The sequence below is a fragment of the Pagrus major genome, chromosome 16 (assembly GCF_040436345.1).
Source record: "Pagrus major chromosome 16, Pma_NU_1.0".
Taxonomy (NCBI): Eukaryota; Metazoa; Chordata; class Actinopteri; order Spariformes; family Sparidae; genus Pagrus; species Pagrus major.
Genome location: NC_133230.1, coordinates 17,525,088 through 17,550,032, shown reverse-complemented (window position 1 = coordinate 17,550,032; position 24,945 = coordinate 17,525,088). Strand labels below are relative to the sequence as shown.

The 24,945-nt window shown below is 40.5% G+C and overlaps 1 protein-coding gene across 1 annotated transcript in view; it reads right to left on the bottom strand.

Annotated features, from left to right (window-relative positions):
- Window positions 1-24,451, bottom strand: part of stxbp6 (syntaxin binding protein 6 (amisyn)) — a 65,427-nt gene extending 40,976 nt beyond the window's left edge. The window contains exons 1-2 of the mRNA XM_073483319.1: window positions 24,172-24,451; window positions 12,967-13,189 (exon numbers count right to left, since the gene is read on the bottom strand). Of these exons, the coding sequence (XP_073339420.1) occupies window positions 12,967-13,120 (154 nt within the window). The 5' untranslated portion in view covers window positions 13,121-13,189; window positions 24,172-24,451. The remainder of the gene's footprint in view (window positions 1-12,966; window positions 13,190-24,171) is intronic.
- Between the last annotated feature and the right edge of the window lie 494 nt (window positions 24,452-24,945).

The following is a 24,945-nucleotide window of genomic DNA, read 5'->3' as shown; positions in this document are numbered from 1 at the left end:
ATGGTCACTAATAATCAGATAAGTCTTTCATAACAAGCAGAGTCACAGAGGGAGCCTTGACTGAACAGATTTACTGGCTGCACCTGTAGATTAATATGAGCTAGAAGCAGCCAAACTCACATTTGTCATTTCTATCCACTGAAATTAATCACTTTTATTCTTAGAAATATGGTAGATTTCAAGCTTTGGCCTCTTCCAAATAGGTCTTTCATTGCAAGGTATGTAAGGGAGACAAATCTTCTTACTATATGCATAATGTTTCAAAGATACAAAATAATAAGTCAAATAAACAAAGGGTGGACGTTCTCGCCAAAAGATAATATCACAATCTGTTCACGATCCACATCTAAATTGTGATCTTTTTTCTCAAAGACTATACGCAGACTTGAAATAGCCTTTTAATTTATCCATTTGCACCATTAAAACACGATATTGCATTAAAGATTATAATTTTTTGGCACAAGTTTCACATCTACCCTGCTGCTAGCCATAACTCACGATGCATTATTTACAATACTTCCCCCAAGGAAGAGCCATGTGAAGCAATTTTGTCCAATGACGATCTCAATCGTGTTGTGTATGCGACTTTATTGGTCTGTTCACGTTGCCCAGATGTGCTAGAGCGTTTGTGAAGTTTGGAAACAGAAGTAATAAAACATTAAAGACCGCAATCTCTATAACTCACCTGAAAATTAGATTGTGGAGACCTTAAAGCTCAGTCACAATCTAAAATCGTCCGATCATCCACCCCTAAAATTAAGTTAAATAGAATGTTCTGTAATGTTTGTTTTAGTAAGAATCAAGACAAACACTGATTGCTTGAGCACATTTTACCTTTAAAACTGTGTATACTGATAAAAACAAGTTACTGTACCGAGAGTTGGAAACAATGCCATCTGGCAGCATTCTAACCATATGCTTTTATACAGCTGGACACTTTCTGTAGCTGTACCAAAGCTTTGTCAGCCAAACCAATGATGCATTATACTGAAGGCATGAAGCCAGGATGATTGTGTAGCGTCAATTTTCCAGCCAAAAGACACTTTGCAAAGTCCCTGTATGCTGATTTTCATCCAACAGAGAGCACGTTGAATTGTAGAGTCAAGGTCAACACAACAGGAATTCACCTTTAACTACCAAACATTTCCAAATTGTAGCTACTGTTACTGTTTACACAACTCCCACTATCTCCCTACACTGGTCCTTTATTGTCTCCCTTTATTTCCATTCCTGACCTTTCCCCCCTCTCAACTCTAACACATTAATACATTTTAATTGAGAGAAAGCTAGAAGACCTCTACTCTAATGATGAAGTTCATTGTATTAATCATCTACTTTCCCCTGCCTGCAAACAAACGACTTAATCAAGTACACTAAAATCACTGCAGTCAAACGGAGACAGGTAAATAAATTACTTGAATCCCCGAAGCATTCTGTTCGTGCATTTGTAAAGGCTTGAAAGACAGATGGCACTGGCCGCTGGGAAGACCATTACCAAGCTTCATTTTTTTAAAGTGTTTTCGCCAGGGAGTGCTGTGGCGAAATGTGTTCCTTCTGCACCATATTAAAGATTTGTGTTGTAACTGCAGCTGGCAAACACCTAACATGGAACAACTCACTGCTTGTAAGTGAACTACTGCCAGTAGATATTCTGCCTCATTTGAGCAGTTGGACTTAATGTTTCAGCAAAGCCACATCAACAACAGTTTTAAACCTGAGAAGTCCAATACAACCACGTTAGAAAATAAATGAGTAAAAGGATTTGGCTAAGCCGGAGAGGAAGTATTTCTTTTGCTCATACTCCGATTCCCCAAGTCCAAAGAAGCATTATGAGACAACAAAAGTCCTGTTTTTTTCAATTACTGCTAGAAGAACAGACCATTGCACAGAAAAGAGACAGTGGAGACAATGTACGTGAGTTGAATGGGAAGCAATATACTTCGAGGGGATTCCACCTTGACAGAAGAAAGTTGTTAAAAAAGCAAGCACTACAGAGCTGTTGTGATGGCAAAAGTTTGCTTCTCCAAGTCTACATCACATGCAGCTGCTGAAAGAATGCCAAGTGCAGCAAAGAGGATCCAGGCAAGACTGAGGACTTGAATTACTGGGCTAAAGAGTGTTCAGGACACAATCTTGGAATGCTGTTTTCAGGCCAGACCTAAAAACAAAAGAGAACAACTAGTTTCCTTAGTTTCCTTCACTTAGTCTAAAATGACAGGCGTTGACCTGGCCTCCAAATTCCCAAGATCACAATCAGATCGAGCATCCGTGGGAAGTGCCAGAACCATGGAGGCCCCGCCGTGGATCGAACTTGGCTCTGACCCATCGAGGCATGGACACAGCACCTCTAGGATTGTCCTGTGGTGTCTGGCACAAGGGCGTTTGCGGCGGAGCCTTTGAATTCTGTGCATTGTGAGATGGGGCCTCCAAGGATCAGACTTGTTCTGGATCAATAATGAACAACGCTCACATTAAAGTTGTTGAATGTTCCAAAAGGATAAAGATTGTATCCTCACAAGGCCAATTCACCCGACAGTACGTGACTACTTGTACCATTTATCTAGCAACTCCCTGACCTGAAAGAGGACTGCCTCCAAATTGCTGTGATAGACTGCAATAATAGCTTTGTAAAATGTCTAGAATGTTAATGCACTGGCGGGACACTTTGTAATAAGAGAGGAATGTCAATACATTTTGAAGTAACTATGAACTCTTCTGAAATGAGCCCAATTTTTCAACCAATAAAAATATCTTTCTTTATATGAGCTGTTTGTACTTCCATTATCTTCAGACAGTTTTAATACAGCCAAATGAAAGGTGTCTGAAAGTCAGTTGATTTGAGTGACTTAAGTTGCTTATTAAATGTTAGTTGTGAACTCACTCAGTTTGACAAGAACAGAGCATCAGCTAATTATATGGATGGCTGACTTTTATAAGGCCGGGGCTCTTCGCTCTTTTATTACTGCGCTCTCTTCTTTCCCTCCTCCCCTCCTCTGTTTTCCCTAAACTTCACACTGCACAGATGAGAGGAAGGGTCCGGGGTACAAAGCTTTGTTTGCACATAACAAAAGCTGAGAACACCACAAAGATGATTTTCCAGGTACACAGGGAATTGTGTTGACACAGTCTTTGCTCCATTAGTGAGCCAACACATATGGTCAGAGTACACAGTATCAAAAACATGTGTGGTGTGGTCCTCTTCTCAAATAATTACCTCCTCAATGATCCCTACGTGGCCGTATCACCTCATCTCCCTGTGCCATTCCCTGCTGTCGTGTGCCATCAACAATTCAACAACTTTCTGAACAACAACGGTACATCCCAGCAAGGAGGCCAAAAACATAACCTAATCACAATAAACCCTTCTGTCAAAACAAGAGAGAGTAGCCATGAAGTGTTCAGGTTAAGAAGAACCACACCTAGTTCTGTTGTTGTAATGGCCAGCTGTGACTGTGAGCGGCCACCCTTCATGTATCAGATCAAAGACTCTTCTTACAGTTCAAGGTCTTTATTTACCTCTCTTATGGATTAAACTAGGGCAGGGCGATTAGGCAAAAAACATGATTACGATAATTTCTTCCATAAGATCAGTATCAATATTTATCACAAACATCCTGATAATTACTGAAGCCTGAAGAAACCAGAGGGTTCATTAGTTAAACCGCGCAAAAAAGGTTTGGATTAAAATATATTTTGTGGTATAAAAAATATACCATAAGAGAGTATCATCTAAAAGACATTTAGGTTTGCAAAAATGCTTTATCTGCCTTAACAAAACAATACAAGTTAGCTTGCCTTGGTCCACACGATCATACCCTCCTTGTGATTTGTTGTTTTTCCCGTTTTGGTTTCCAGCCACTGACAGCATATTTTGAATCTTAATCTCTTAAATGTTGTCGTTTTTGATATATCCAAACCACTTTCACATAAATGTTACCTTTTTTGTTTGGTTTTTTCTCAACTTTGGAGGATAAAGCTAAAGTTCACTTTCACTACATTAGCTTAACAAGCTCCATTTGGCTGTGTAAAACCAAACCAGGTGTAGACTGGGGCAGCGATTAAAGTGAGCAGAGTGTTGACGATGTCACATTTTTCCAAGTTTGCCATCAGCTTGTTCAACAGGTATTTCATAAAGTGATCACTTTCTTCCTTTGTTGCACTAAAATATATTGCAAGTCTGTTTAATTTTGTTCACTGTGGGCACTGTACTGAAGTTGCCCCGTGGTTCCACTGTTGTCCAGTGGGCATCTACTTTCAGTGGTAGTTCAAACAAAGTCCAAACCCAGACCAACTGCCTGTTGTGGAGTTTATTTCTGCTTTGTGATAGGCTGTTAGATATATTCACATCGATTAAAATGTCCGAAGCTCATCATCGTAATCAATTTCAATTTTATTGCATTCCCCTATCAAGATCGGATTATTGCCCTGTCCTAGATAAAACTGTGTGCTCTAACCATTCCTCCTTTCAAATATAATTGAAATAAATCTCACCAAAATGATTGTGGTACCCTCATTCTAGGTTCTAGAACAGTTTCCCTCAAGACTACCTAAATTTATATGTATATAGGACAGGAAATCTATCGCTACACCACAACAACTATAAACAACTGTAAAGGAAATAAAGCTATCAGCTCTAAGCCACAGCTTAACACAAATAACTCCCTGTAGTCAAATATATTCTTTAAACGGGTGCAATGAAAGAATACCCAGTCCGTTGCTTCATCTCTTTCATCTCCCATCTCTCTCGTGGAAGCAGGAAGCCTCCTGTTCTAAACAGAGAGTCCTAAAAGAGTGGAGCTGCACCAAAGAGCGAATGAAGAGATAGAGAGAGCCGAGGGGAGTCTTCCAAACCATCAACCACGCACTTCCACCACCACACCAATCATCAGATTTCTTTTAGGAAAAAAAGCTACCTGCTATTTCTGCTGGAAAACAGGCCACACACACCCGAAACAAGAGCAGCAGCAGCTGAAATGCTCACCGAAATATGCCTGATGTGTGAGGAGATCAGGAAGCAAAATTGTAGGTTTGTGAACCAAAGTGATGTCTGGATAGAAGGCAGGCAGACTGAGTCGGACGGTAAAGGACAGAGGAGGGGCCGATGGAGGAGGATGATGGACAGTTTGGCTTTGGTACAGGAAAGCACTGTGAAGAGAGCTGTCAGAACCGCTGGGCCATGTACTGATTTTCCACCACGCACACGAACCCAAACTCAGTCTCTGTAGAGTGGATGAAACACACTGTCCGTCTCTACAGAAAGAGGCTTTAGTATGCACAACAGCACACACACAGCTCAGTCCACCTGCAGAGCACCTGAGCCTTTCATCTATCTTGCTCCACCAGCTGTGTGCGTGTGTGTGTATGTGTGAGCACTATGAGTGAGCAAGTGAATGAGATATTGGAGTCCATGCACATGGGATTATGCAGCTGGCCAACTGCATGTCTTTAAAAATCAATGGGCTTTTCTGTTTTCTATTTAAAAAGTGATAAATTGAAAGAAACATGCCTATGTTGAAATGTTGTTGAATTGAATTAGAGCTCAAATATTACACTGTAGCCCAACAACTGTTACTTAGAAATATTGTTATTCCTATTACTGTAGAAGAAAGTGTGTTTACTTTCTTATGTTAGAGCCACAGGAGAGGATGCATAGTTCCCAAACAACTGGGAACAAGTTGTCGCCAATGAGAACGTTTTTTTTACAATTTCAGAGGAAATTGGCAATTTATGTTACAAAAGGGAACGAATGTTTGAATAAGAAGTGACAGACCTAATGTATGTTGACATGCTTTCTTAAAAACTGTTTCAAAGTTTCCATTTCATCTCTTTAATATTTTCACTTCTGCCCTTCACTTTACTTGTGCACTAGCTCTCCTAGGTAAAGCTCAGGTCACTTAAGCACTGAAACCTTTCACAAGACTCTAAAAGACTCTCATCTTGGCCAGGAGGAGGTTAGAGGCAAAGGGTTGAGGAGGAGGCAGACATGATAAGAGAGGGCGAAAGTGAGGGGTGAAGATAGTTAACGTTCTAGAGAGTGGTCTGGCACAAAAATGAGCTGAGCTGCTGCAAGAACCTAATTAGTCTAGATAAAGACTGCCACAGCACACTGATACAAAGAGGTTTTGATATGGATGCCACGTACACGCGGATGCATGCACATACGCGCACACACGACTTAACAGGGAATGTGGTATTAGTGTCATGCTGATGTATCTGGTCCTGTGCGAGTGGGCTGCATGTCTCTGCTTTCGGTAAATACTGGGAGGCCAGCATCAGTCACTGGCCCTGTGAGAAACGCACAGAAGGCAACATTCTTCACAACAAAACACAGACCACCCACACACCCATGCCAGGCTCATCCTCGTTAACAAACATTTGTCCAGACTCCCTGAGATGTTTAAAAAAAGTTCTATCAGTTGGAAAAATGCAGAAAATGCTGAAAACAACAGTATTGAGCTGAACTTAAAACTGTATAGGCTGAAATGTATAATTGCCATCTCTTCATTGGTACAATTTTCATCTACACTGCCATCAAAATGGACGTTATAAGTAATTACAGCTTGCCTGTTAAAGTCATGTTGCTTGTTAGTATCTGTCTTGATGTATCACTTATTCTGAATTTATTTTTGAATTGATGAAAGGTAAATGTTAATTGAATAAAATTGTGAGGCCAGTGAAGATTCACACCTTTACTGTATAGTCCCTCCAAAATAAAATTTCTTTGAAAGTGCAGTGCTGAATCCTCCAAGATGCTTATAAATATGAATCCATGTGGACTAATGAAGATTTACTAACCTTGGTAAACACATCCAAAAACTTAAATGTATGTACATCAATAACAAAACTCAGACTGATGTGTGTTTGAACTGAGTAACCAAGGTTGTAACTGATCTGACTTTCTGATTGGCCTGAGCAGCTTAATATACCAGTGAGCTACACGATCCATCCATACATCCATCTTACCGTGTAATCAATAGCCTTAAGACCACTGATGATGAATGGAGTGAGGTGGAAAGTACGATACACAAACTTGTGTGGTAAGTGAAGAATCTATATTCTACATGGCCTTGGAGAAAACACTGACACTGGACTCTGTTACTGAATGTGTTTCTTTGAAAGAAAGCAGGAGATCTTTGTCCCTCCAACGAAGGGGGCTTACCGCTGATGGGTGCAAGATAGATGGGAGTGATTGTAATATATGCTAGTGTCATAAATCACTGGCTCCAATTAAAGGTATTCAAAATAAATGATGAAGTACATCCTCTCTACTTTATATTATGGTCTCATTGTGATAAAGCCTAAACGTCTGAAACCAACAACAGAAAGATACACAAATGTACAAAATGAGATGCACACTAACCAAGACACCAGCATGAGGTTCATCAGCATATCATACGTAAGACACAGCCTACGCTTAAAATTAAACATGTAAACCAACCCACATAATAACATGCCTGCATAAACACACTGTACATGAATACACCCATAAACATGCATGCCCACATGCTTCCCACATGGAAATTCACATATTAGCATAAAGCAACAATGAGTGTGTTTACATACGCACAAATATTCTAGTTATGATTGGGTTTTTTGGATCCGTCTAGAAATGACAAACCTAAATATGTGACCTTGAGTAATCAAAGACACAACTGCACACAAATTATCAGAATCCTGGAAAGTGTGAGAATCATGTATGAAAAAACACAATTCTCATCCATGGAAGCATCATATCCCAAATAAGATCAAAAGCAGGAGTAAAGCAGATGTAGTACGTTAGGGCACATAAACACACTTGCTATAGCCAGACACACAAAGCATGTATAAGTGACAGATAACTGGCAGAAGAACATTGGCTTACATCAATCAAGCAAAGTTAGTGAGTGGAAATAAGCGATTGGTCTTCCATAATATGATTTGGAAACCAACAGATGGCTCCTCATTTCCTTCACTAAACCCCAATAGCCGCCAACCTGTAGCAGTTACACATACAAACACACACAGATGTAAGCAACCAGGCCAAAAGAGGTGTTGAAAATTAGGATTGCTCAGAGCAGAAATGGGCTGGGGAAGGATGAAAATATGTTTTCCTGTCAGATGAGAAAAAAAATGAAATGAAAACCATGTAGACTAATAGGCTGCTCCAGTGAACCTTCGGTGTCTTATCTAACTCATCTGGCCTCACATCTCTCCTGCCAAACATTCTGTGGGCGGTCCAGTGTTTCAGCCCTGGGGTCCAGCCATAAAGGCACCGCATGAAGCCCAGTGATCAAAGAGAAAGCTCTCAAACCAACTTGGTCCATGTTAAGCTTCTGGCTTCGCTCCAGCACACTTCTATGTCATCTAGTTCCCTGATGTTGTTGTGAAAGTGTTAACATACATTTGTGTGTGCAGTTGAGCAACTCTGTGTGAACATGTATAAGTATTAGGTCACAGGGATCTTAAAAATCTCATCACAGCGCAATCAACACAAAATTCAAGAACAAAATGGCCATGAGAAGTCGTCTGTCTAAGACAAAGACGCAAAACACTTATGGCAATCACACAGAACTTTTATAATCCTGTCATTCAGAATAAACAAAAAATAAAGTCTAAAGCAACCTCAGAAAATTTTGTAGATAACGTGGTACAATAACTCGGATATCTTTGATAATGAGCATTAGTGAAAACTTAATTTGAAAATTATCTGTAAGAAGTAAAATGTACAGCTAGGGAAATAGGAAAGAAAGATGCATTATGACTCCGTACTGCAACATGATGTTGAAAATGGCTGCCATGATCATCAATGGTATCAGAAGCTTACATTAGCTCAAGTGTATTGCATATATCACATAGTCTTGTGAATGATCTGTGTTGTGTTTTCACCACAATCAAACCTTGAGAGATTTGACTCAGACTGAAAACCATCAGACTGTTATGGCAAACTGCAAAGAAAAAGTGAAATCGGTTTTATTGCTACAGAGGGAATTTAAGAATAATATTGTTCTGTGTTGCTGACTTACACCTGATTATTTCACCCTGAAGCCAAACAAAAGTTAGCTGTGTGAGCTGAACCAGTCTTGTTTTCCTGGAGTCACATGCAATACTGAAACAAGAAGCACTGCTCTCAAAGTGGCAGCTGTCCAGGCCTTATTGTTCCTCTGACAGATGTAGTTCTCCACCTAAAACAAAAAGCCATGTGTTCAACAAACACCCAATTCACCGACTCAGAGTCACCCACTCATGACAAGACAGCTCAAACTGACTGTTGCGGTTACAAGGTCAATTGCATAACATCAATTTTACATGCCTGTAAAAGCAGTGATTTGTTTCAAACAGATAAGAAACTTCCCAACAGTCAGTACTTTAAAACTGTATTGTTTTTCTTGTATTCATTCAGATCTTGTGACTGCATCACAGCATATGATTGTGGAATTAGAGCAGCAGTGATGGCCTGGTGTTTCATCGTGGCACCCTGCTCAGCTTGAGAGAGAAGTGCCCATGGCTGTCTATACAGCACAGCTCCTCATACTGTGGGCTTCCTTTAGCCGTGACATACCACAGATTACATAACTCTGCCACTGTATGGCCCTCAGGCCTCAACTATCTGCTACTGCAGCCATGAGACTGTCAGCAACCTCCTTCCCCCCACCCTTACGTATATACACAGTGCTTTCACATAGTTACACACAAGTTGAACACTCAAAGTCACACACATCAGCCTTGTAACCCCAATGCGCTGGGAGGCGAAGCCTGGTTTCACATTCATGATTTTGCTATACAGTACACTCACAGGAACACACACACATACAAACAAACAACTCAGAACAATGCTTGGCTGGCTTAAAGAAATGCCACATGACTAAGTGAACTACACAACAGTGCTGGCCTTCACTTCTGTGCTCCCACATGTGATACAAAACAGCAGCTTAGTCAGGCGCCTGCTAGTACAGAGCAGACAGCAAAACACTCGAAATAAGCTAACTATAGAAGGACAAACTTGGTTTAGATGATGGTAAAAGTGGCACTAAACTGTGTGATTTTCTTGATTTGTTTTTGATTATGCAACATCTATTCACACATACAGAATATTGTATTCCAAATGAGAGTAGGAGACAAAATGTTCCTCCTTTAAAAGTCACAGACATTGAATCAACAAAAGGCTTTTCAGCAGGAGGATGAAAAAGCCTTATGTCTCCTGCTCTTAATAAGCAAAGATGGCAGTGAATGAATGGCAGTTAGGTTTCTCAGTCCTATGCGAAAAACAGAGAGCCTTGACTCCCACTTACATCCCCTGTGAAGCAAAACAGAAGATGCACCTATTCAGTGGCATTATGTAAAAGGTAAATGAAGTAAGGATAAATCAGCCCACAGTTGCTTTAGTCACACAGTCCATCCTTGGGCCTCCACAGCCTTACAGAAAAGTTGGAGTAGCACTGTAGCAGACATATCTTGCTCCTTCCAGATGTATAGTGGTCTGGGGTGTAAATCCTCCACAGATAGCAACTTTAATGCGGCCTTAAATTGGCTACCCTTCGGCGCATCACCAAGGATTTGAGACTGACCCTGTCTCAGTCATTCTGTTCCCTCCGTCCAGGTTACACTGACACACACACACACACAGAGGCTGCTCTCATTTGGTATCAACATGCAGTCTGAGTGAGCCGATAACAAGTGGACAGCCTTAGGTCTGTCAGATAACACCTGGTATTAACATGCGTCTCGAGTGACCACTTGTGATGTGATCTCACTTCCCCACTCTATACGCAAATAAACACCTATATCACTAGAACAAACTGCTGAGACAGTTTTTACACAAAGAAAGAAGTATCTTCATCTTCACGAAGGGCCAAATAGTTAACAATGTGTTGTAGACAGTGTTTCACACAGTTTATAAAGTTTTCATAACTAACTAAGTCTGGGGACTTTCTCTACAGGAATCAAACAAGTTGTCTACATAGATGACTGTTAACTGTATTTCATGTAGTCATTTTGCAAAGTTAGGGTTTCACAAATCTGCTGTGAACATTTGGAGGATAAGAGCGCCCACAAACGTAATTTAACAGTGAACCACATGGAAATCACACAGTGTGCAATCCATTCTGTTGCGGTTTCTTCATGTTGTTTTGTGGCGGATGTCAGTTGAGAAGGCTGTCCTTCAATGTGGCCCAAAACACGTGCAGACACACTGCTAAGAGGATGTGGTCGAATGTGATCTCAAATGCATCCTCAATGAGTCTTGAGGGTGTAGACAACACACTGCTCAGCATGGCCACAGCTCACACGCAATTACCAAATAAAGACTAGGCAATTTTAGATAATTACATGATTTGCCAAATTTTAGGGGTACTTTTGTTTAATCTCGTATTTCCAAGTATACTACAATCATCTGAGGTGGTGATGAGCAAACTGCTTATTAATCAATTAGCTGAGTACCATGATACAAACCTGACCAGAATCATTTTTATAATCGATTAATACATTTAATAATTATTATTATTATTGTTATTATTATTATAATTTAAAAGTCAAAAGGCCACATGATTGTGTACAATCACTTCTCAAATGGAAAAAGTTTTGTTTTGTTTTTGTAAATCACCAGATTAGTCAGTAACAAACAGAGCTGGTTTGGTGTCTGGCTGAAAGACACATCAGCAGGGGGCTTGCCTGCTCACACAGGGTCATACACATGGGTTCTCTATGTTCACACATGATTGCTCTGCAGAAAACAACACTCAAATCAATATGCCTCCAAGCTCACTTACTTTGGGTTGGCTTTGGCCAATGTTGATAATGATGTGAAAAGGGCTTTCTTTGCTACTGTGTACTGTTCATTGTACATTCCTGTTCATGGTAATGGTGAAAAGATTAAAGCAAACACATGGACTATCAATTTCAAGACTACAAAGAAGGCAGGACTCATAAGAAAAAAGATTTTGCTGATGCTTCAATTTTCACAGCTACATTTGGGATTCAAACCAGCAGCTTTGCAGTCAAAACCAATCTCTTATATATCCATAAAATGGTGTGTATTCTGTTTTAATAATTGTTAAAAAGAAGAGAAGATCGTTTATCCACTTCAATTTTGCCAGGCAGCCCAACATCCATTGACTTTAACTGATTTTGGAGCAGCAGAGCTCAAACGGGGCACAGAGGTGAAGGCTGCTGCTGGGGACTTGATGAGACTGACATTATAACAAGTGAATATCAACCAACACTCATTTCCATATCAAAGGAGACATGAATCATCATAAACCCTTCAGAAGAGCAGTGTGTGTTTTCAAGAACCTGTGGTAAATTGTGACTTGCACTTTACACAACTGGCTTTTATGTGTTTGTATCTGAGAGTGTAAAAACTGAAGCTCATTGTTGTGTAGCGAGAATACTGCAAGACAACCTTGAAACTGAAACTGAATTCCATACTGAGAAAGAGTCCGGGCCTTTGTGCTGTATCGATATACTGATAAGTTCCTCCTTTTCACAGTTAAGTACCTTTGAACTTTTAAGTGATGCGATCTGCTGCCAAAGCAGAGTTTTAATACACAATAAAATGGTAGGATTAAGGAATGTCATTGATCTTCATAAGCAGTTCTGCTGGCACTGAAATTAACAGGCTTTAGCTATTCTCATAAATAATATGCATGGCTAATTCAATTAACAAGCAATATCTCCGCTCGCATTTAAACAGGGGAAAAAACAAAATAATTTAAACCTCAATTTCTGCTGAAACAATAATTAAATTTCAGTTTAAATCTAATCTATTCAAAAAGGATTGACCTAAAGCCCAGCCGTAAATTGAGTTAGCGTGTCATCCTATTGGCAGAGGAAACATAAACATGCTCATCAGTGTGAAAATTAGTGCGAGAATTAGGGGAGACGTGTTGAAATGTGACTTTGGGTTGCAACAGCACGAAGAGAAGAGAAGAGAAGAGAAGAGAAGAGAAGAGAAGAGAAGAGAAGAGAAGAGATTATCATTTGTCCTCTGACCTGAAAGGCAGATGAAGGTCATGTAGTCTCCCTGTCCACCTGTAGCCAGGAAGGGAATCTTCTTCTTGGTCCTCCGCTTCACCTGCACTGCAGCAAGCATTTTCTCGTCATGGGGTATGAAGACCTCCTTGTTGATGGCTGCCTTGGCACTCATCTCTGAAGTAGGCAGGAGTGGACAGGACTGGCAAAGGTTTTAAGTAGAGAGGATGATATCCACTCTTCACTGAAAAGGAGAAGAAAGCAAGGAAAAACAGCAAATTAAGTCAAACAAAAAGGACGGACCAGGCTAACTACTCATACAAAAGTCTCACTTTGTCTCAAGTCTCCTAAATCACAAAAAACACATACTTTCTCACTTTCCTCTACTGGTATCTTGCCATCTAGACTTGATTTTTATTAGTGTTTTTTAATCAATGTTTTGAGATGTCAGTGTAACTACTGTACCAGCGCAAGCAGCATTTGGTATTTTTCTGACCTTGAAAAATGTTTGTACTTTGGTGCGCAGGTAGGAGGAGAGGCACAAACAGGTGGGAGGTTTATTCAAATGAAGAAGAAGGCCAGTTGTTTGTATTTCAGTATTAAAGACAAGTATGAAAAATAAAATCTTCAATAGCAGAATTTAGTTTTTTCATTCCAGTTATAATTTCACCGCCTTGAAAGAAAAGATCTGCAATCTCAATGGGACCTTCCTGGCTAAATAATGGATAAATTTGGGGTGTGTCTCCCCCTAGATTAAGAAACAATGTACTAGAGAGTGAAAACAATGTGGGGTTTTTCTGTATTTAGGGTGAATAACCCCTTTTATAAAAATACAGTAGTGAGGCTGAAGTGACATGAAGCGAGCAGGAGAAATCATTTGGTTAAATAACAGTTAAAATTGTAAAGCTTATGTCTTTTGTATGTTTAAAGCCTCAGCCTCAGGCCAATCACTTCCCTCAGTCTCCACAAGCACACACACAAAACCAATCTAAATGTGTACACTCTCTACTGCTCACAGTGTATGGCCTGTTAAAGTAATGACAGAGTTAGAATGGTTGCATCTCTCTGTTTTGCAGCCAGTCTCCACGCTCCATCTCTCTAAATGCTTTGCCAATGTTCTCCTTGGAAGCCCTGTCGCTCGCAGAGATGAAATGACTTCAGCTGGAGCAGTTAAGAGTACTGGTAGGTCTCACTGATACAGAGCAGCAATCATGTTTCTATTATTGCAAACCAATGTCTACTAGTAGTGAATTTATTTCTTGGTTACTGGGAATATACCACAAGAGACACAGCAGTATGTGTGATGGTGTCAGGGAAAACTGTTCTTAGTTGGCCTAACTGTGCTTAAATGCCAGATACAGTCATAAAGAAGTGGGTTAATTGGGTCCAAATGCTCTCATGAGGGCTACGGAGCTTAATCATTTTCTCAGCCACACACATTCTCTCGACACACACACATACGACACAGGCCACCCAGATGCACCTAACTGTCAGTCTCAACCAGTCGATGAATTACTTTACTGTGAGGCAAAAGCAAGCCAAACTGCAAAACAATGCCTTCATCAGACTGGCTTGCTAATCAACAACAGACCACAAAGTTGAGTGCTCAGCAGCCGAGGAGAAGCAAGCGGAGTCAGGCTTCATTCACTGATCATTACGAAAGCAAAACCTGCAGGAGCAGGAGGTTTACACGGACAGTAAAAAGCACACAAGCCGACTTCTCCACCCCCCAAACGTAGTAACTGAAAGGCTGCCATTGTTTACTGGCGGTCATTGTTAAAGAAGGATTACATCAGGCCTGAAGGAACACTTCAACAACCGCAGAACATAACAGCTTTGGACACAATACTACAGCCACAAAGAAATGTAATCGCATAAATAACCCTGCTGTAAGAAGTACTTTCATGAAGCTATTATTATTATTGTTCAATTTCTGTTGAGTGAGTCAGCTACATGGTAATTTCTAAAACAACATTTAGTAGTGTTTTCATACTGAATTGCATTACAGGCAAAGATAGTGTGTGTAATGGCTAAAAGGGGGTCGACAAAATGCATTAAATAATCTCAAAAAGCCATCCATAAAAATGTTTTACAAAGACATTACAGGTTCCACAAAGAAGAAGAGAAAGCATTTCCAGGCTAGTGCTTTATGTTGGACAGGTGTTCAAGTTATTGTGCATATCTCCTATAAAAAAGGTACAGACAGAAATACAAAAGGCTTACTGAATTACAAACTTTGTTTGGTCCACTTTTTTCTGTTTTAGGTAGTTTACGATTATATTGAGCGTCCTCCGATTCCATCCATCTCCCTTCCTCTCTGCACTTTCAGCAATCCAAGACTTCACAGTAAACAAAAACTTGAGCCAAGATTTTAGGGAGAGTAATTAGAGAGGGTAATAAATATGCCTTTCATTGGAATTTAAAAGATTGACAACATCCAAACACTTCTTCTAAGAAATAGACCTAAACTTTAATGTAAAATTACGACACCCTTGATCAAAGGAAAAAGTTGTTTTGCGCCAAACGCCCTCTGTCAAAGAAAGGAAAGCTTGTTCAATCGGGGCCTTTTAGGCGAGCCAGGCAGGCACCATGTAAAAACCGTACAAAACTCTGCCTGGAGCTGTGTGTGTATATCATACGGGGCTCAGATAAACACTGCAAGACCTGTGCTGTGTCAGTCCAACCTCAAAGACTCAGAAGACTTTGACATCATGTCCTCTGAATACAACATTCAGTATTCTGAGGTCAGCTCTGAATGTATTGCAGAATGCAGAGTTCAAAATTTCACCACGAGTAGTGCTTTCAAACTTGTGTGTATCAGAGCTTTCAGGACTTCAACTTGAAGACAGTAGAGAGTAATTGTTGTACAAAAGGATTTTTGTATTTCTGTGCTGAAGGGCAAAACAAATGCACAATTGTGAGATCTGTCACCATATAGTGCCTCAACAAACCTACACATGCATACTACTGTACACATCTGTATTCATATACATATGCCTTCACAGTTACAGACCCAAACAGCCTTACCCATTCCCCTTGGCACAGTATCTAACATTTTATGTATCCTTCCATTCTTCTCCTCTCAATTATGGGATGGTACAATGAAGAAAACAAAAACAGAAAATCAAGGTTAATTGTTGAAAAGTCGCTGGCGTTGTTGCTCGATCATAGCAAATCAGCCCAGCGGAGTTCCTCTCTGTGGAAGCCCTAATCCAGAGCATCTCTCCCTCTTCTCCTACGTCTTCCAGCTGGGAAAGGCTGCCCACATCTCCCTGCAAGCTGTCACCAGGCTAAGGGGAGCGCATATCCCCCCTCAGGTGGCCCACTGAAGCATGACGGGAAGGAGGGATAAGGGGATGGGGGATGCGAGGAAGAAAACAAGAAGATGGAGAGAGGCAGAGGAGGCAGACAGGAGCCTCTAGGCAGTGAAATGTAGCCAGCTACAATGCATAGCTTATGGTTTGACTTTGAGCAGTCTTATGCAATGCTCACAGCACAGGGCTGAGCAGTTGTATTGTAGGGAGCCAAGGAGCCGTTGTGGCAGTGAAAACTACGCACATATATTTTACGGCTGCTTATCACTCCATTTCCAAGCAGAGCCCCTTTCAAAAACACTTCATTAACTGTGGCTGTGTATTGCCAAGCAGTCAAAAGGAGCAGCCCTGCTTCTGCTCATTCCCTTGGTCCCCCTTTGCCCAGTGTGTTAATGTGAAATCTGTTCAGTCCGTGCTCACGGCTCTCCTGGGACCTCATTGGGAGTGTGGCCTTTGAGTTAGCTGCACAGCTACTTCTTTTCCCATCAACACAGTGCTGCTCTCCAGCTTGTGTTCACAAGCCCATGGGAACATGCCACAGTAGCAGAGGCTCCAGAAGGGGCCCAAAAGACGGGTGGATGATAGGTACCTGAATCGAGGGTCTTTAATTTCCTTTGGAGAGAGATATAAACTCAAAGCCAAACCTTCTGTTGGCCCAGGCTATAAAGTTCCATATAGGAAGGAAGTTACCAAGTATATCTACTCTTCTGCTCATGAAATTAGAATGATGGCAGCTGGTATGAGAATTACTTAGATAGAAAGCCATTAAAATCATATAGCTATGAATTAGTGAGCTCCAGTATGGATGTGGACTAGAGAGCTAAGGCAGACCGAAGGACAACTGAAACTTGATGAGATAGTGACATGAATGTATTGTATGTGTGTGCTTGTCCTATCTTTGTGACAATTAGTTTTGGACCATGAGAGTGAGAACAGCATAAAGTTTAAGTAAAGGTTAAGGTAAGTGCAAGGCTTAGGCATGCAAACATTTATGTGTGCGCATGCATCAGAAAGAGTGATAAGCATGGAAAACACATTTGTATGCCTTATCTTTACTTGTAAGAGAACACCCACAACTGAATGGGTATAATAACATTTAGATTCTCACAGCATCAACTAAGGGAAAGCTCCCTTTTCTGTAAAAAGTCTGTAATGCAGGACCCACTGCAAACAAGAATAGCAGTGTCTTGGGCCTTATCCACTGGGTATTTCTTAAAACCCAGCCTTTTCTATGCATTTTGGCCTTTTGTACATTTTAGGTCACTGAAAACCAGCCTTTTGGAAGCTCTTTCCACGGTCAAGCTATTCAGACACATTCACTTCCTCATCGAGTGTTATCGCTGTATGAATCATCATTGGCCAATGTCAACTCGGAGCATAATATTGTGCATTGACATAATGGATGTTATACTGTTTACATTTCAAGAGACACAAATGGACATTGAAAAAAGAAAGAAAAAAAACAGCTGCTGACAATGTTTTAATAGAAATAGCATTATCTAGGAGGAGAGAAAAGCAGTCACATTTTCCTGCCTCATTTTAGTCTTGTAAAATGAAATACTGGAATTACCTCACAGTTGGATATAAAAAGTCATAACTTAATCATTTTATCCTATTCCTATCGTAAATTTGTGTTGTGAATTATTGAGTAATGGTTAAAAAAGTAACTTTGACCTTTAACCACCAAAACTTAAATCAGTTCATCCTTGAGTCTCGAGTTCAAGGGGATGTCTGTGCCACATTTGAAGAAATACTGTCAAAGTGTTCCTGAGATTTGGCATTCATAAGAACAGGACGCCATGATGTCACAATGACCTATGACCACTAAAATCTAATCAGTTCCTCCTTGAGTCTTGAGTCCAAGTGGACATCTGCGTCAAATTTGAAAAATTCCCTCAAGGCGTTCTTGAGATAAAAAAAACAAAACTAACTAACCTATGTTTGTTTTTTTAACAGGGGTTAGTTTGCTTTTGTAAACTCTCTATTTTTAAAAGAAAAAATGGAAGAATAATCTGTTACTAATATCCTCAAAAATATTCAAAACATGTACATTAGTATTTCTGGTGCCCCTAAACACCCAAAATACGCATCTTTCTGCAAATGTATACAGGTGCACTACACTGGTGTGTCAACAGGCTTTTGTGCTTGTGGGTGAGACAGTAACAAGATAAGGTCTGCCAACAGCACAGAACAAGAGGAAAGGCAATGTTAGAGATATCACTTACAGTTGGAATGTCAACTAAACCTTTGCTGAATAAGAGAGATACACAAGAACAACATTGCAAATTTTGGAACATAATGAATGATATTTAGCAAGATAACCAACTCAAACAGATAATTTAGTCATCCTATCGAAGCAAGTCCCCTGTATCTACTCCTCCCCCTCACATTTGTCTGACTTTGGAAACTTTCAAAGACCAAACAGTTTCTTTCATTTCACACTGCACTCTCAAAGCTGTATGAAAGAAATAAAATGCTTTGCATCATCTGCAGCCTCTCAAGCATATCTTTCATGGCTCATGGCTCCACAAGGCCTTGATTTTTACAGAAAAACCTCCCACAGTGCACACATCTTCATAGATTACATCTTTAGAGAGTGATGTCACACGACAGTGTCAGTTTGAATCCAACATCGCCACATGAACAGATGGTGGATGTTACCTCTCATACAATAATTGAGAGATTACGCCGTCTACCCTGCTGCTTTTGTGTTGTCAACGCCAGCATGTGATGTATTAAAATCCAATCTCAGGTTTGTGTAGCAACGAGCTACAAATAATAGACAAACTCAGTCTTGACATGCGCAGTATTAATGCTTCAGTCACAGGTCATTTAGAATCATGTTGGTTGATATGAACCAATAACAGCAAGAATTATTATGTTGTACAACTACACATTCAAATTCAGACTGAGGAATTTTATAAGACACGACATGTTCAGTGAAGGAGCACCCATTATTTCTGCAATATTCTCTCCATAAGGGAACTTGAGCTATTTTAGAGTTTGTTACTTTCTGGTAAGATAAGTAGTCATCTAACTACTAAAAATGTTGATGACTCATCCGGCACTCTGGGGCATATACAGTACTTATTTTTTGGCAAATAAATGCTCTCTTAATTTTTTATGATGCTGCTATGGATGTTTCAAAAGATGAACACCGCCAGAGGGGCTGTACAAAAACACAACTTCATAAGTTGAACTTTATTTACTGATTTGTGTGGGGCTGCACCTAACAATAATTTTTTTATTGATTAATCTATCTATTTTAAGTTTCGTCCTTGGGCAAACTGATCAGCAGTGGTTCCCAACACACACATGGACCATGGAGTAACACGCCGGATTCAGTGACTCCAGCCACCCCTGGATGCTTCCGCTTCCAGTGCTCGAGCATGCGGGTAGTACTGCTTACATCCAACACATCGACGCACCTTCACGTAAATCAACGTATTCACGTAATCAATTACGTCGACGTGTCACACCAGCCCTAGATTTGTGTGAAACTGGATCATATTTCATGGAGAAAGTATTTTCTTATGTGCTTCGGCTGCTCTGTCTCAACTCTGGACAGATAGCTTTACTTGTTGCTAAAGTAACTTAACTACTGCTAACAATGAACACCTCTGGGCCACAGCCATACACAGCCTCCAAGAACGATGGAGGTTAGTTACAATACTGATGTGATTTATGGAGTTTCCTTATGGACAGATACTGGTAGCTTTTTTGCAAGAGTAACCGTTAACTGTTGCTACTGTACCTGCTGTAGGGTAGTTGGTTAACTTGTAGTCGTATGGCTAGGTTAGCGGTCATATTTGCCCACTAAGCTCAGGATGCAAGGAACTAAACCCGTCAAGAAAACCACCTCGGTACTGTATTCCCCGTTGTCAAACTAGCCTCTGACTTCTTGGAACCTGTGTAGTTCTGTCAGGTCCAGCCATGTTCACTGGTAGTCGGCAGACTGCCGGCTCCCTGGCAGGGGGTGTAACACCAAATCAGCGCTAATGGCTGCAGTTAACACTAATTAAGATTCACAATAGGTCCATCCTTGGCTGTCTATTTTTACAGCAGACAACTAATGCCAAAGCAAACAGCACTCGACTAGTTTTTTTTCTATGAAAAAACCTTGCAGAGAGTGCAAAATAAAAACAGCAGTGCAATTTTTTTTAATACCAGGTCAAAAACAAGCACAAGCGTAGGACTGCTTATTTAAGCTTGGTAAGACTTCAGGTCTGCTTTAGATTACTTTGAAATCTAAGACTAAATCCCTCCATCAGAACCAACTCAATGTGCATGCCAGACAGCAAAGCTCATTAACACAGTTCTTCTGCCATCGCAGACATCCAGAAATCTTAAAATATGCTTGGATTTGTCAAATCTGCAATGCCGTTGTTGTGTGTAAAGACAAACAGGTAAAGTACACATGGCTGAAGCAGTGGAAAGTACAATTCTAAACATCACCTCGCTTTCAAAGTTATCTCAAACTCAGAAATGACAAGCAGTGCTGCAACTCAACTATTCTCTTCTCCAAATTCAGCATCCAGTGCTCTGTTTTCTTTGTTGACACTCAGGTACACTGGTTTCTGAGCTGCTCTCTCTCCACACTCTGCTGCTCTCTCTATTTTAGCACACATTTTTTCATTTTCCTTTGTTTTGGAGAGAGCAGAGCATCTCGATTCCTCACAATCAGATCCAAATGAAGAGTCTTTTCATATGTAACTCCGAGCCTGAATCAAACAGTTCACTGTGTGCATGAAAACGCTGGCAAGACATGAAATTACAGGAAAGAAGCTTGTGTGATTGAACAGTAGAGATGGTCTAGGTTTTGCACAGGAAAAGGTTGTGCGCGGCATAGGGATCAAACTGATTTACAGATAATAGCCAGGGGAAACCCATGTAAGCATCCATAATTGGCTATTCTGATAGATGCTACTACTGTAATTTGTAGGACACTTTATTCTTGAGGGAGCATTACAGCAGTGTGTCTCAAATGCTCTTAGAGAGGAAAGCACTTTCGAGGAAGAGCACGAGAGAAGAGGAGAGGATCTAAACCATTTTTGGCTTAAGATCCTTCTAATAATCTCATTGTTAATTTTTCATACTGTCACAGTAAATTTCTGTCTTTAATGCCACTGGGAGTTGTGTTTTTTTTCCTTCAAAGTATGCAACTAATATAACTAATATAACTAATGTACATTGCACACTGTGGGACGAAAGTCAAATGTCAATGTAGACAAGAATACATACTGTACATCCTGTGGATGTCTACTTTATGTTGTACAATAATGGAGAACACTGATCGCAAAAAAAGAATAGCTCTTCATCAAAGCAGCTTATTGAAATTGGTGTTACTCTTTTCCCTCAAAAAGGAAAGACACGAAAAGACCAATCCATTTTCCTGTTTGACTCAGCTGCTACTGAAGGTTATGTAGTGCCAGGGAGGCATGGGCTAACCATGAATCAATGAGTGACATGCCAGGCCCCCAAATGAGCTCATCCTTTATAGCCCAGCACCTTGTGGCAATAAAACAGTTGGGAGGGACTGAACAGTGGTGGGTAAACAGTAGAAAGGCAAACGTAGAGCACTTACAAAGACATGTCTCGAACACAACTGCAGAGATCATTACCACAATGACTCGATTATGTGCTGGGGCAATGGCTTGAGGCATTAACTGTACAAAAGTGAATGTACAATTTGTTTGCATAAGGATAAGCTAAAAGCAACAGCACTGTGTCAGTATACATAGCCAGAATAATAGATCTGGATGATATACGCAGAGCAAAATCAGCAAAAATTTGCGAGATTGTGTCTCACTTCCCTACTTCTCTATTAAATCTATTGCAAAACAGAGTCGTTGCTTAAAGGAGAGAGAGAAAGAGAGAGCATAATTTCTGTAATGCAGTGAGGATAACCACAGTCTCAGTGATTCAGACTCCTCAGAGACTCCAAATCTTCATGTCATTTTGTCACAAACACTGACAGCCTGGTTTTTGTTCCGCTTTCATTCTATGATCCACTAAGGGAGTGAGGCTTTTCATGTCTTTATGTCTGCCTTCAAGGATATCTGTCCTGTCTGGCAACAGAACAAGCTGAGGTGGTGGACACACAGGGAGGGAGCCAGCTCGACAGTTTACACAATGCTGACTGTAATTGGACACTGAAGTATGGGGAAAGGTATAATCTTATCTTTTATGGCGTACCAGAGCATATTAAGCCCTGAACTCTTGCATGGGAAGAAGCAAATATTGTAATAAGCGGGTTTGTTGACTCCATTGGGAGACACAAGGGTGAGATTAGGAGTCTCACAGCTAATCTGAACCAAACGGCCTTCTAGGTCCTAACCTGTCATAGAGATACAGCTGTGGAGACATGTGGTAATTGCTCTTCAGAGATAAAGGCATTAAAATATATACCAAGCTTTTATCTATCTTTAGTTTCAGGAAAGAGCCAGCCCAAGCAATTCAGAAAAAAGTGCTAATTAAACAGAGTGAAAGAGAATGTAAACTTGGTTTCTTCTTCTAACAAAAAATAATACTCAACATGTTAAATAAAATGCTCACTGTGAAGCTTTAAGCCTTGTATCTCCAATTTTAGTGATGTTTTATACAGCCTACAAATCTTATTCTCCAGATGTAAGAAAACATGTTTGTTTGGTGCGGACCCCAACAAATGTCACATCATCATGAGTTTAATAGCTTTTTTTCAGTGAAAATGAAAACTGCGATGCAAAAATTGATCATTGCCACTAATTATGAATCAACGTCTGTCAAGATATTTGCTTAGTTTTTGACCATACCCTACTTTGAATAATGTCAAAAACGCATCATTTAATCAATCCAAACCAAGGATACTTAATTTAGGAGATGCAGGGGTTTTACCTGAGAACACCAACTTGTTATGCATATGCCTCTGGCCAGGTCTGCTTTGGCACACGAGTGCATCTCAAACATTTATTTCAAAACACCATTGTCAATCTGGTTATACGACTGCTGAGTGTTGTTATATTTAGAGACAAGCAACTGCCAATGATGATCCAAATGATGTATTTCACATCAAAGATTTAATGTTAATCAAATATATTGATTATTTACGCTGGAGACAACACCAGCAGCATCGGGGATGACAAACACCTTACTCCTTATAGCAAAAAAAAACAGCATCATCAGATTACTCTAGTGCTGTATAATTAGACATTAAGTGATGATTTCTTCTGATGCTGATCACATGATACAGTGTCTCATGTTTTTTATGAGCCAACACACTGATGATAAAGACACAATAGGCAGCCAGTCAAGTTGGACAACACCCAAATGCACTTGTCTGGGCTGACAGGAATTTCACTGGAATATCTGCACCTCCAGGTCACATATAGGACAGGAGCCAAACTTCTTTAGATCAAATACTGGACGATTTAACAAGAGTGCAGTTTATTTTTTATTTTATTTTTTACTTTTTTTCAACACACAGTGGCCACAGCCTCTGTTTACAAAGACAGCTCCAAAATGGGGGGGGCGCGGTTCACCTCCGAGGACACCATAAAACACAAAAAATGAATTGAAAATGAAAATGAATTCTGCTAATTTTGTCAAAACAGAAGTTAAAAAAAAACACTTCGTCACCAATTTTACTCCCGAAAGTCAAACGGATATAACACATTCAATTCTTATAATGTGAAAAAAAAAAAATTACAAACAATGGACGCTTGATAACACCAGCACGTGCACTCGTGGTTAATGAGGTAGAACGCGCGCGCGCACCGCAAAGTGGCTGAATTGTTGTTGACGCAGTTAGCGCCAATTGCTAATCAATAATGCGAAGACAACAGCTCAAACGTGAGTACAAAGCCTTAATTAAACTTTTTTTTGTCGTGCGGGAAACCGTTAATGAAAAGCACAGCGTGGAGTTGACGTTACTTACCGATGTGTTTCCACGTGCGGTCCACAAATCCTTCACTTAGCGTCTCCGGCTGCTGTCACAGTTTTTTTTCCCCCCACACTACTTTCAGCAGTCTCCTCCTCGCTGTTGAAGCTGTCGGCTCACACCGAACGGGAGCATTTCTTGTTTAACATCGCGTCGACTTCACTTCCGAGACAGTTGTTGGTGTGTGAGCGGCGGGAGGAGAGTTTGTTTCTCCCTGCTGCCGTGTGAGCAGAGACTGAGACCCACCGTCCGCCTGTTCGTCTGCCTGACCGACTGCGGCTCTCCCCTCCCTCGGTGTGTGTAGTGTATGGGGAAACCAGTAGCAGGTTCCCATGCAGACACACAAACCCTCCCGCCAATCACGTACAGTCACAGCACCACGTAGCACACACTCCACTTCTGCATATCTTTGGAAGTGCGAAGAGAAGAAAGAAGAAAACACTAAAGCCAAACAGTGAAAATGGAGGCTTTGTGATGGATGTTTATGGGCTATAATAGAGCCATAAAACATTTTTAGCACAGTTTTTTTTTCCATCCATGAGGCTTTGCTGGCAGTTCTGGTTTCAAGACTCAAAACCCCGCAGCAAGTTAGAGAGGCTCTTTTCCAGAGGATTCAAACTAACAGCTTGACTTTTTTTTTCTTTATGAGAAACAGCAGAGCACATTTACAGGTTGGAGAAATCTGTCAATAATATCACTATTTGAGAGGTACTAATACCTTATCTTTTCTCTTTGTAAACTCTTGATACTACATGTACTGTAAGCCTGAAG